Below are 13,877 nucleotides of genomic sequence, written 5' to 3' on the forward strand. Positions count from 1 at the left end.
TATTATTATATAGTCTGCTTAAAGGGTTGGTGATTTGGGCGGGATCCCGGAAATTCTCGATGCCCCCTGTAATTGGGCAACGGGCTGCACGAGCAAGGAGCAGTGAGCCCACTACCTGAGCAAGTTGTTTGGGCAAGAAAGCCCCCTCTCACAGGGGACCCTACAATTTCCCTTGCCCCTCTTTGGGCAGGGAATTGTAGGCTAATGCAAGAAGCCCCCTTTCATAGGGGCTCTACAATTTCCCTTGTAACTTGTAAGGCTCTTTGGGCAGGAAATTGAAGGGAATCTCAGTCCTGGTGATTTGGTGAATGGGTGTATGTTATAATTCTAGAAACAATTAACCATCTGTAGTTACTAATGTATCGGGGTCATACATAAACCGAACATTTTTTAATCATTCATGCATCCGAGTCTTGCATGAAACCAGAATTGACTACATGCATTTTAAGAAGTACAAGGGTTTACATGAAACCAGAAATCTGAATTGACCAGGTCTTCAGGAACCCCACAAAAAGAATAAACATTCTAATGGAATATGTTCTGGGAAGCCATAAGTTGAGCAGTTGAACTCTTTTTGTTACTTTTAATCACTCCAAAAATGATGCCTTTTACTTGCGGTGAACGAACAAATTGATATATGACTAAAAAACTTGTGTCAAGAAACAATATCTTAAACAACAGCAAAATAACTCAGATTTATGCTTGTCATCTACATGTATTTAACAGGCTCCTACCTAAAGCTCAACATTGCTGCTTGACCACATTTTTTCACAACAATAGTAGCTAAGTTGAAAATCAGCAATTTTTGTCACTTACCAGATAAACTTCAAGATAATCAATAGGATCACGGAAGCACCCTTTGATGTCTCCTCGTTTTATGAAAGCAGTGAGACAAGAGAGACAAACTCCAGTGTTATCCGACCCTTGGACCTCGTGTTGATGACGAAGTGTTCAGGGTATTTCCTAAGCAACATAAGCAAGCCATACCAAGGTTTCCCCTTGGATTCGATACCAGGCCAATCCTCAGATTTGAGATATCTCCTTACTCGACTATGATGCCAGACATTAGCATACTTATCCACCAGCTGATAGAATAGAGCGATAAAGTTAATGGTATACTCAAAAACCAGAAGTATGTGTATCTATTTGAACTCTCAAAAAGAAACTCATATTAGCAGTAAAGAGAGAGGGGGGGGGGGGGGGGGGGGGGGGGGGGGGGGGGGGTGTGGGGGAGGAGAGATATTCATTTTAGTTCCTTTTCTACCATATTCTGTAGACAGAGGCCCAAATTTCAAATTTTCTCTTACTTCAATGATAGAATTGTTAAGTTAGTGCCTGAATAATAAAGATTTGGCAGCCAAACCTCTAACACTAACCAGATAAGACGAGAAGTAAATCTGTATTTCAGAAAAGTTAATCAAATAGTATAATCTGAGTCATGCGGGAATTACTTCTTGATGTAAGAGTCACATGCATGAAAGACATGGCCCATGGGCAAACAAGTTGCCAAGGGATTGAATCTCGCAATGGCAAGAGTATTGGTCAGTAATCCAAAGATGTACCTGGTGGGTTTTAAGTGCATAAATTTGTTTGCACTGTGTCCGTTTGTTGTATCTTGCAATGGCAAGAAATATAACTGCATTATATGGCTTAAAATTTTTGACAACAAAACAATTTGGAACCATTCTCCAGCATAAGTTGTGAACATGGCTTCCACAAATTTAACAGAATGCTATCTTCCTCCCAAAGCCTTTGCAGTATGGAAGAGGAGGCATGATATATAAAAGGAAGGTGCAGGGTAAGGTGTTCAATTTAACAGAATGCTATCTTTCAGGTTTTGTCAACATAAAACCAGAAAATTATTGTGCTGCAACCACCAAAGTAGGGGGTCTCCCACCACATCATCCATGACCAACTTTTATTAGGCACCTGGTGGAACCTGATAATCAGAAGCATGTAAATCATAGAACTTGACTCTAATTAGTTATCCAGCATTCAGTGAATATAAAAGGTCAAGACCCTAAGAACCAACATACAAGCAGTACAAGTCTCAGGCATTTCATGCAAAAAATGCTGAAGGGTAAGACCGTATCCAAGCCACCTCCCCCAGGACCTCACTTAGGTGGTATCAGCAGTGACAATGGCCTTATACAAGAAGTAAAATAATCAATAGAGAACAGTTGGTCAAAACTAACCACAGCATGAAGTTTCTCCATAGGCATCCATTCTCCAGGACCACAAATATCTGAGAGCGCAGTAGCTACAGATGATACCACATCCTTTTCTTCCAATTGAATAAGTTGGTTATTGTCAGCTTCTCGATCAACCCTTGCTCTTCCCTCTGCTTTTTTCTCTGCAGGAATTGGAGGATATGCCACGCCAATTAAAGAATATTATGTAGTTGCATGTGTTGTATCAAAATGTATGAAAGCATTTGGAATTAAGGAGAAAGAGAGAGCGAGAGAGTATCAAACCAACTATTTGGTAGTTCAATTTCAGAAGGAAGATATCAATAAAGAAACAAAATTTCAGGATTGTTGCTCTAATCATAAAAGAAATAGAATCCGTGTAATCAATAACCCTTTACTTTTGTCAGTACTTCTCCGATTGTATGCTAAAAAGTCGATATATATTTTTAGCCAAAAATCACCAACTATAAGTCCAAGCAAAAATGATAAAGCGTGAGGACTAGGAAATTTTAATACCAAAAAAATCAGGTTCAAGTCATGATCAATTAGACACCAAGAACTGATCCATCGCGTCTAAATCTAGTTAAAAATGAGAAACGATTCTTATACACTTAAATGAAGGGTAACAATGTAATCCACCAATGAACAGAACATATAAAATGTTTAGTATGGTACGCCCCAAACATGAGTTGCTGGATGATGTCTTTTTGATTTCATATTCTATATGCTAATAACAAAGTACCTTTCTATACGTGTTCAAAATCTCTGCTTACTGATTCTAACATGTGTTATGTATGATGATTGTGTCCATGTCTATGCAAAACTTTTTGTAACCAATAGGCTGACATAGTGGGTCCAAGACCCCACGGATACGTGACTGTAAATTACCAATAAAAGACAAAATCCTACAAAACAAACTGATGCATTCTCTATGAAAATGCAACATACAATTTCATTCAACATCTTTCATAATGGATGCATCAGGGACAACCATTAGAGTGCTAAACTCCGTACACAGCAGTCAGGAAACTGAAACTGAGAATGGGGTGAGAGTAGCAAGCATGTATAAAGTACCCATATATAGGTACTAGCAACAACGAGTTCAAAGTGCTCATCAATACCACTTGTCACCTCAGGTGGATCCATACAGACAAGCTAATGGATTGACATTGTCATTCATGAGTAAACTTGTAATAACTTTTTTTTGATAACAAGTTGGCATAGCAATAGTTATTGTAATAAGTAATAACTATCAATAATCTGAAAATAACTTGGCATATCAAGACACATTATGAATACCTATACCAACCCAATGACAAATGAATACACACACACACTCTCTCTCTCTCTCAATCACAGAGACTGAAAACTGTATTCTTTAAGTTGATCTCGTGTATTACTTTACCAAATAATAAACAAAAACAAAAAAATCAGATTAAAGCAGACAATAATGTTCAGTATCCCGTTTTACTTATAAATTTTCAAGTTAGCACTAAACAAAACCAAGTTGCAGAAAGTCTGGCTGAAGAGGGCAATAGATAACCTGAGATCCGATGCAAACAATATAACACGCAAGACCAGTACCCCAATACAGATTTAAAACACAAAATTGTCTTCAATCATGACACATCAAATCCAGAAAAAAAAATATATTATAGCACAGTTAAAATCCAACAGATTATAAGAAATCATTATAGCTCAATTGAATAATCAAGAGATATCATATAAATACGTACAGATTTCAGATATAATAGGGTTTCAAAAGTCAAACTAAGCGATTGATCAAGGGAGAAAAAAGCAATTCAGTTGGCAGAAAAAGCAAGAGAAAATGGGGAAAATTTACTAACAAGCAAGCATAAACAGACAGATACCAACAGTTCTTAGTACAAAGATTCTAGGATCCTATCAACTAAAAAGCACTAATTTTTCAAGTGAATTTAATTAAAATATAATTAATGGCCACGGGCTAAGAATCAGATAAAAGCTATTTTTACAAACTTGTTTAATAGAATCTAAAGGAACTTATCTTTGTTTGCAAGAGAAAAACAAAATATTATAATACAAGTTTGACCAACAGAGCCTGAAAAAATGCATTTGAAGGCCATGTTCTTGCTGAGGACCACAAGGGAAAATCAGAAAAATTGTAGATGTATGCGGATGCTAGGAGATATTCAGGGCACCACCAGGCTGGAGATGTGCAAATCAATAGTGGATTTCTTGAAGTTGCAGCCTGGGAAAATCGAGTGGGTCTACACTTGGTACTCAAAATCCTTCCCCTGAAGCTACAAACCCAGCCACAACACCACCGCCTGAGGTGCCCATTAATATCTCTGTGCCTATGATTCTATATATTTATATATATAGAGAGAGAGAGAGAGGGCTCTGTCAAGAGTCTTCACCAGTCAAGTTTTGATTATTTTTTACTGATTAATTCTGAGATCATCAAGCAAGAAATCCACCACAGGAATGGGGTCACATAATTGTTAAGGGTCACAAGTATAAGCTCTGGCCTGTCTTCATTGCTTAGTAGTAAGTTAGTTCCACACACTGCCCACAGCCATTTGGTTCACGTAACTGGTATCACAGTGTAAATGGAGAGCATCCAAGATTTCTTTATTTTAGACCACATCACATAACAGTTGGACTATCAGTAATAATGAATGAAGGTACTATGAGTAGCATTCTTCCAATTTGCATCTACCATTTTTATCTCCATCCTCGAACCAGTAAAAAAATATACTATTGTAGAGCCGAATTCACATATTGTTCTCATAATTTCTTCACTTTGTGATGGAAACAAAACTTTTCTGATTTATTTGAATATTAAAAACTTCAATACCCTCTGAAAAATAGGTTAGCTCATCTTTTTATAAAAAAGTGAAACGTGCAGAATCTAACAACAAGAATTATTTGCAATTAGCACCATACCATTTTACACGCTTGTCATTTTTGCCTTAATCATTTTAAGCTCGCTGTGGTGGTTTCCTGAATGGATGTAAGTTCTCATCTATGAGTAACTGTTTATATAAGTGAATGGTAAAAATCACAGGTGCACATGCACATGCTCAAACTGGCATGCTATAAAACAGTTGAATTTTGAACCTGATATTGAAGATGTTGATCTAATTTGGTTTATGATGCATTTCTGCATTATTTACATATCTCTGACTGTGTACATGAACACAACCCAGGGACTCTAAAATAAACAATTGTAGAAATTTCCAACCAAAACCCTACAATCTACGTGCAGACTAACAATATCAACAATAACACGGGGTAAGCCTTGGCCTTTAACTAAGAGCTTTCAGCCTAATTCTTGGTGACCCCAATCGTTTAAACACCTACACAAAACAATCATAACAATATCATTGGTTCATAAACCATCAAAAGCACATCCTTCCAACAAGCACAAAATAAACACCATCTAAACATAAACAGAGAAGCATATGCAATTAACGTAATGATGAAAAACTAACCCAATGCTCCGGACAAGCCGGCCTTACCGCCCGAACCACCGGCGCCACTATACCCGTACCCTTCGAACCCTTCTCTCCTCAGCTTCTTCGCACCACCACTTCCGTCGTCGTCGTCGTACTCGTCGTCCTCATAGAAATCCCTCCCCCTCCCCTTCTTCACCGCCTGTGCCGGCCCCGCCAGATGAAAATTCGGGTAATGTGCGGCAGGGGCGGGCGGAGCCACGTAGTGGCGGGGGGCAAGAGCGCCCCCTAGAATGCTGCGAACCGGGAGGAGGAAGTAGAACTCCTTGTCGCCGATCTGGAGGAGGTCCTGGGAGTCGAGCTTGACAGGGGGGTTGCCGGGGAGGTGGAGGACACCCTCGACGAAGCAGCCGTTCTTGCCGAGAACCTCGAGGGCGAAGCGGCGGCGAGCGAAGTCGTAGAAGATGCGGGCGTGATGGCGCGAGATGTTCATGCCGCCGCCGAGGCTGGACAGGTCCACGTCCACCGTCGACTTCTTGGAATTGCGGCCTAGAATGATCGAGTAGGTCTGCATGTAGTACTCGAAGTCCTCCCCTTGCAGCTTCGCGAACCCGGCCTCCACGTCGCCGCCCGTCGCCCCCATCGCCGTTCCTCCGACAAACAGGGATTGCTTGAAAATATGGGAAGGACTCTCGATTGGGGATTTTCTTGACCCTGGGCTTGATTGCTCGTCGCAATAATTTAATATTTTATCCAATAGTAAACCAAAAACAAATAAAAATGGTGCCCTTTTTTTTCTATGTGAATTTATATTTTGACGCCAAAACCAATTTTCGGTTGGATAGATCGTATAAACTTCTCTGAGTAATATTGAAATTTGTTTATTTTCAAAACTGAAAATATAAAATTATTTGCTTTCAATAATACCGCTTCTATCACGTTAATTTAAATTATTAAATAAAAAAATGACAATAAATAAACAAAACAATCATATAAACACAATACACATGAAGTCGCTATCTAGTAACTTCTCTAGGATGAAGAAAATGAAGGGAATTCGAACTAGTGATCTCCGATTCATTAAAGATAATCCACAGCCGATTGAGCTACCTATTAAAAACTACAAACTCGATATTTAATGGTGTAAATAATGTCAAATGATAAATATCTTAACTATGTCATTTAAAAAAGTTATATAATTTAAATGATTTAACATCAGTATATTACTTCACGAGTGACATGCTTAAAAAAGCCAATGAAAACCTGTATAGCATTTTTTTCTTCTTTTGCTAGGGACAAAAAAAAAAAGGTAAAAGAGAAACACAACTTGTAAATACATTTGTGCATTTCTTCTTTGGCATATGACTTTCGGGTTTATTATCATTTATGTTTTGATGTTCATCAATATTTTTAATTTGCTTTTGTACTTCAAAATTGGTCACATTTCTAAATACTATATTCGGATGATGATGAGCATTTTAGTCTAGAATTTCATATTGAGCTGATTATAGCAGATGAACCACAAAGTTGTGTGCAGAATTCAGCAAGCATGGATGTCAATGAAACCCTATTTTAAGCCCCCTTTGAAGGTTGCTTGTGAAACTGCCAATGAACAAACAGCAAATAAAACAACTCCAGATGTAATAAAAGCATCACAAATAATGAAGATTGGGATTCAAGAATAGATTTCATAGTGAAATGATTTGGACATAGTACAAAAATGTTTGTGTATCAATAATCCAAGTGAATAAGCATCCAAAGTCAAATGGCACCAGTCCTTCCAGCTCCAAGACTAGAAAAGGTTGCCATAGACAGACTTAACATCACCAGTCCAGCTTCACCATGCAACACAAAAGGAAAAAATATCATTAACAACTAAGTTTACAAGCCTATACAGAGAGACAAAAAAAAAAACATTACAAAACACAGAGCCACCTCAGCTTGGGCCTGGAGTACTTCCAAGCAATTGCTTATGAAGTTCAAATCACTGTAAAAAAACCATGCACCATTCCAAATGTTCAACACACTTACAAGAACCATACACCACAATCAGCCAACTAAAGACTCAAAATCTTGTAACAACTACTAAAACTACTAGCTGAAAATAAAAGAGCCCCCATACAAACAAACCAACAAGCTCAATCGCTTAGTAGTCAAAGAGGCTCAAACCCATATCCTGAAGGAAAACAAATTCCTATGTTAGCAAAATAAACAAGCATGCCTAAATTATAAAAAACTTAAAAAATAAAAAAATAAAAAAATAAAAAAAAAATAGAGGGAGAATAGGAAGGACATAACAATTTAATTTGACAATAGCACGAGAGAAAAAATAATCAATCTAGGTTCTTATAAGCAAAACATTACATAATCAATAGTACCACCACCAACAGGTACTGATGCCAACTTCTCCCTCCCGGCTTTACAATCAACTCTGTAATTTCTTAAGAACCCTGCAAGAATTGAATACTTTTTACTCTTACAAATATATAAATCGATAATAAAACATTCCATCAAGCCCACTAATTGTTTTTGTATACCCAAGTAATTGCATTATCTTGAGTTCCAATTATATAACCATGCTTAGCATCAGTTACCGAAGGCAATAGAGCTTAACTTGTGTTCACTTCACCTTTTTGCGTTGCTTGGCAAGTCTTCAATTAAAAAATGTACCAAACTTGTTACAATACTCGTGAAAAAGTTTGAATGTGCGCATGTTTTTAATAAGCATAATTAAACACATGTAAAGGAAAGAAAAATAACCAACCTGATTTTTTCTTCTCTTATGTTTGGCATTGTTGTCACTTGGTTGTTTCGTTTTTGCTTGTAACCTCTTCACCACTTTTTCTACTATAGGCACCTCTATTTTTGATGGTAGGCTTCCTTTCTTTTGAACCACAAGAGGACTAATCAACTCATTACTTTTCACCACCACACCATCAACAGCTTCACTGCACATTGAAGATGCACTTGGAATGTGATGGGAAGGTGAATTGGGTTCACACCTTAAGCCACAAGAATTCACATTTAACATATATGGATAATGCATGACATCCATGCAATGGTCCTCACTTGTTGCTGTCATCGATGCATACTTTAAAAAAGATTCCAACTTGTTGTCAAATCTTTGTACATCAAGGTTGCCGCTCAAATCATCATATTTTGTTCGCTTCAAGTCTTTCCTCCATCGGTCAAGAATATATTTTGTTGGCAATGATTGAAAGTACGTTGCATCCCTTACCATCAATAATGCTTTAAGGGCATGGCTACACAAGATTCCTCTAAATGCAAACAACCCACAACTGCATTTCACTTCACGTTCCTCTTCATTGAAGTAAACACAGAATCTTACATCTTTTATACAATCACGATAAGACACTTCATAGGTGGAAATTGCACCTTCACTTTTAAGAAGAGAGCAATTACAATACATCATGCACTTAAACTCCTCATGGAATTCTTTGAACTTTGCTTTGGTGTAAATATCATGAAATTTCTTCACAATTGAGTAATCAGATATACATGGAATGATGCATTTAAAAGAATTGAAATCGGCTTCTCTCTCATTCAAAACCTTTCTTCTCAAAGTATTATCAAACTGGTCAAAAAATTCTTTCAACGTGCTCGCCGAGTGCACATCACTATCAAAAAATGCATTAATACTTTCACTCTGTTGTGTAGTACTCATTCCAGCCCAAAATGTATCTTTCACATATGCTGGTACCCAATGAGTTCGCTCACTATATAACCCACGCAACCATGCATTATCCTGAAGATTATAACTCTCAAGTAAGCTTTCCCAACTCTCATCGAAATCAGCACACGTTTGAGAATCATACAGACAAGTTTCTATGGCATTCTTCAAGCCACAAGTGTATTGAGCATGTGATCCAAGTTTTTTCGATAATTTTCTCATAATGTGCCATAGACAAAATCGATGTCGGGCTCCAGGAAAAACTCTTGAAATTGCACTTTTCATAGCCCTATCTTGATCTGTTATAATTGCACTTGGAGCTCGACCGTTCATGCATGTCAACCACGTTTCAAACAACCAAACAAATGTCTCTGTATCCTTACTTGATAGTAATCCCGCCCCCAAAAGTATTGATTGACCGTGATGATTCACTCCAACAAAAGAAACAAATGGCATTCCATATCTATTAGTTAAGTATGCCATGTCAACCATAATGACATCCCCAAAATACTCATACGCTGCCCTACTTCGTGCATCAGCCCAAAACAAATTTCTCAACCTTGATTCATCATCCCAATCCATTACAGCATAGAATCCTTCATTCATTTCTCGCATTCTAGTGAAATAGTCCCAAAATACTTTAACGTCTCCTTTGCCGAGCCGAAGATGTCTTGCATTGTCAATAAAACTATGGTCATCTTCCTTTATAAATGAAAAATGCCAATGCCACTCAGGTTCAACAACAATAGAGTTAAATTTCTTCCTCATAGTGAATGGACATAAAGCATGATTATGGTCAACCTCAACAGCAGTCAAAAACCATGCCCCATCAACTAGCTGCGCATTGATCTTGGCCTTACACCCCGTTTTCTTTGTTGGATTTGGCTTACCAATATTGCTTGCCTTGGTTTTCGTCTTGCCATAACGAGTACATGCAAGGGTGAGGAATTTTGCACTCCCACCTAGTTTCTTTTTAATTCCTTTATGTATCACCCCAAAACCCGCTTGCCGAGCATACTGCTTATAATACAAGGAAAGTTCTTGTTCGGAACTAAACCTCATTCCATACTTGGGTTCTTTAACATTTTGATCGTAGTGCAAGTCATTGTCCTCCTTATCATCCAACTCTAAATCACATACAGTTTCATTTCCATCTATATCAAAAAATAAAAATAAAAAAAAATCAGAGGAACTTATCACAAATACTATAACTATGAATAACAACATTCACTAAACGACATTCAGCAAATATTTAGTAAAATCCACTAATGAAAAAGAAACTCAATGATATCAAAGGAAGAGTGCAAAGCCTAACTAACCAATTTGAGGGACAACTTTAAGGACCGAAGCATCGTCATTTGGAATCTGTGCAAGTAGAGAATCATTAGGTTCATAACTTGCAACTTGGCCACTATTTACAAGTAAAATATATTTTATCTTTTGAAGCAGCAAATAGATACTTTGCATATGTAGTAACACATAATTTACACTATTTACATTGAGAATTGGAATGCAAAACGAGAACTTGAGGGGAAACCTTTAAGGCTCATACCTGAATCCATTGCTCAGGCATTATGCCTTTAGATCCAATCATGTGTGCTAATGAGGCACCATATAGATTTTGTCTCACTTTAGCAACTCCAGCACCACCAGCGGAAGCATTCCATAAGTCCATTCCAATATTCAAATTAGTTTCAGACATAGAGACATGCTTCCCAAGTACTGAAGCTTCAACAATGGCCCCATCATTGTCACTTTGTGCATTGGCTCCTGAAGAAGTTATAGTGAGTACAAAATTATCACACCCAAAGTAACATAAGCAAGAATCATTTAGGTTGGAGATGAAAAATATACCATCTGCAAGCATCTGGTGAAAAATTCCCTTCTTACTTCCAGCAAAAGTCCAAAACTATAAATATTTCAATAATTAGGACATAGGCATAGATATATGAGCCAACATGGTCAAATGAGAAAGCAGACCCATTGATATTGATATAATGTACCTTTTGGTCATTATTCTCATCACTTGCATCTGATGTACCCTTGGTACCACTTTCAGCACTATTAACCAGAAGGGAAGATAACATAGGGGGAAGGAAATTTCTAATCAGAATGTCGTAGTGATAAATAATAATAATAATAATAATAATTTAAACCCAATGCTAATGAGATGCTGATGCCAAAATCAAGTCAAAAGAAGATCCAAAACTACACTAAGGTTGCTGAACCTTTGTGAAGCGCCATCATTTCCAAAACCTGAAGTTGCTTTCAAACTCTCTTTAGCCTTGCCTAAACTTCCAGAAGTTGCCTTGGAATTTTTAGCAGACGCTCGGTCCTTTCCATAGGGACCCTTCCTTTCCAACTCTGCATTGATCTGTATTGGGTTTGGAGTCTACAGAAGATATAGTAAACAAACTTAGATGAAAAATTCATTAACGTCCAAGTATTTAACAAGAGTAGAGTTGTGCTTGTGTCACACGTGTAGGCACGTGTTTGTATTGTTAAAAAAATAGTGGAAGGAAAAAAAGAAAAGAAAAAGTGACTAGGGTTACCGTGGTCATATTAGGATGAGCATAAACTCCCCATGGAGGATATAAACCAGGGTATGGAACTGGCATCCCATACGGTGGGATCAACAGGTGCTGAAAAATTGCCAATAAGAAAGAAAATAAGAATCTTCTATCCTATAGAGAATGTACGCCTCTACATGATCCAAAAAGGGGATATACTCACCTGGCTTCCCCATAAATAAGGGTGAGGAGTTGGAGAAGCAACCGTTGAGGCAAATAATGGAGGTGGCATAGCTCCAGGACCATGATAAACCTAAACAGGAAACTCATCTATAAGCTACTAACACTGATTATCCGTATATTCAAACTAATCCATATACAGTCATAAAGCAATTAAAAAAAATTCATAAAGTTAAAAAAGCAATTAAAAGAAACATATTCTCATCACTAACCTGCATAAAGCTCGACCAATCAGGATAAGGTGGTGTTGGTATTTCCTGTAAATACAAATGAGAATGCATTACCAAAAAAAAAATGTAAAAAAAGAAAATGAGGGTTAAGAAGAAGACAAGGATACCTGAGATGAAGAAGCTGGTTTGGAAGGCTTCGGAGGTCTGCTCTGTTCCCCTGTCCCCATCGGGTTATTTCAAGAAATACCCTTCAAGTTCTACAGTTTTTGACTAGATCTCCTATCTGCAATAATATCTATGAAGCGCCTGAAAACACCAAATTGAAAAACTAACAAACAAGTTGGAACAGGCCAATATTCTTTCCAATAGTCACAAACTATTCTTAAAGAAAAGCCAACCACCACAAACGTACAAATCTAAATGCAACTCAACTCAATCTAATCCATTACTAACAATCTATTTGTGCAACATAACAAGTACTAAGAACAAATTATTTCGAAGTTAATCAAAGGAGTGGATGATGAAGAAGTGGTCCTGCGAATTAAATTCATACAGGAGACAAATAAATGTCTGCATATAGGACATCGTTATCACCAACATCCATTACTAGTTTGATGGGAGAGATGTCGAAATGCTAGACTTTCTTTCTTTTCTTTTCTTTTTTTTGATAAGTAAGAATGAAGTTTGAGGTGTATTCTTAGAGGCACAGGGCCACTTCCATGTTGAAGTTTACAACAGTTTTGTCATCATTCATTGTAAATAACTATTAATTGCTGGTTTTATAAATAATTGGTTTTCTCTTGAACTTTGGAGTCTATAGTGTTTAGTCACCATTGCTAAGTTCACCTCAGGACAAGCAAGGTCGCGAGCAGGGCCCAGCAAGTCAGGTACACTCCCCAACAAGAGACAAGCACCTCAGAACACAGGCTCGTTTAAGTTGGATGGGATGGTTGGTCGTGATAGCCCAAAGGAATTATAGATCCCTCAAGGCTCTCTCCTTGACTATTCCGGCCAAACAGCAACATTAGACGACAAAAATGGTCCAGTTTTGTTAGGACACATTGCTCGGTTGCATCATATCTTGTTTTACTCTACTTCTTTTCTTTTTTTTTAGGTGGGGGTTTAGGACTTGCAGACTTTCTTACGGCACGGAAAGAGGACCAAATAATCACCGAAAGAATAATCCGGTTTGGAAAAATTTGCCCACAATCGAAATAGCAACACAGCCTACAGAAATCGACGACATCTGAACATAGATCAACAAACCCACAGAAATCTACACAACCCAATTCAACCCACTTCAGCCACACAAGAATTACACCATGAAACAGTATATCTCATCAAGAATAGAAACATATCAGATTGTTCAGAGCAAACTCATTAGGCGTCCTCGTCGGTGGCGTACCTGGCGGTGTGCGGCGGTTGTGTCTCGAGAGTGAGAGAGCTGGGGCTTGAAAGTTGGGCGGAACGACCGGCTGCGTCGCACGTCAGCTTTCCGGCCTCCTGGGTGTGACGGGTCGCCTGAGAATGATGGTTGTGGACTTATGGTGGAGGAGGGGTCGCACAGGGAAGAAAAATAGGCCTGGGCGGGCGGAGAAGGGATATATATATATGGGGGAAATTTTGTGGGGAGGGGTGTT

At 38.0% G+C, this 13,877-nt stretch overlaps 2 protein-coding genes across 8 annotated transcripts; both read right to left on the minus strand.

The window, feature by feature from the left end:
• Positions 1–618: 618 nt before the first annotated feature.
• On the minus strand, positions 619–6,440 carry FHA2 (SMAD/FHA domain-containing protein). 2 transcript variants are annotated; one of them, XM_059602596.2, is made up of 3 exons: positions 5,666–6,440; positions 2,196–2,353; positions 619–1,085 (listed from the first exon to the last, which is right to left on the minus strand). In XM_059602596.2, exons 1-3 carry the CDS (start codon positions 6,267–6,269, stop codon positions 876–878), a joined length of 972 nt encoding a protein of 323 aa, XP_059458579.1. In that variant the 5' UTR covers positions 6,270–6,440; the 3' UTR covers positions 619–875. The 2 variants fall into 2 exon arrangements, with proteins under 2 accessions (XP_059458579.1, XP_059458578.1); XM_059602595.2 differs by having other exon boundaries at positions 5,693–6,355.
• An 861-nt stretch (positions 6,441–7,301) lies between these two features.
• Positions 7,302–13,853, minus strand: LOC132186819 (protein FAR1-RELATED SEQUENCE 6). Of its 6 annotated transcripts, XM_059600897.2 has the most exons (15): positions 13,643–13,853; positions 12,405–12,543; positions 12,280–12,324; positions 12,051–12,140; positions 11,870–11,959; positions 11,546–11,709; positions 11,321–11,378; positions 11,172–11,226; positions 10,870–11,087; positions 10,637–10,682; positions 8,391–10,471; positions 8,164–8,277; positions 7,991–8,076; positions 7,562–7,802; positions 7,302–7,461 (listed from the first exon to the last, which is right to left on the minus strand). In XM_059600897.2, the coding sequence occupies exons 2-12, from the start codon at positions 12,462–12,464 to the stop codon at positions 8,236–8,238; spliced, it is 2,949 nt and encodes a 982-aa protein (XP_059456880.2). In that variant the 5' UTR covers positions 12,465–12,543; positions 13,643–13,853; the 3' UTR covers positions 7,302–7,461; positions 7,562–7,802; positions 7,991–8,076; positions 8,164–8,235. The 6 variants fall into 6 exon arrangements, with proteins under 6 accessions (XP_059456880.2, XP_059456879.2, XP_059456883.2 ...); XM_059600896.2 differs by having other exon boundaries at positions 7,302–7,802; positions 12,405–12,520; XM_059600900.2 differs by having other exon boundaries at positions 7,302–7,802; positions 8,221–8,277.
• Positions 13,854–13,877: the final 24 nt, after the last annotated feature.

This window comes from Corylus avellana, chromosome 6, assembly GCF_965113065.1.
Source record: "Corylus avellana chromosome 6, dhCorAvel1.hap1.2, whole genome shotgun sequence".
In the NCBI taxonomy this organism is placed as follows: Eukaryota; Viridiplantae; Streptophyta; class Magnoliopsida; order Fagales; family Betulaceae; genus Corylus; species Corylus avellana.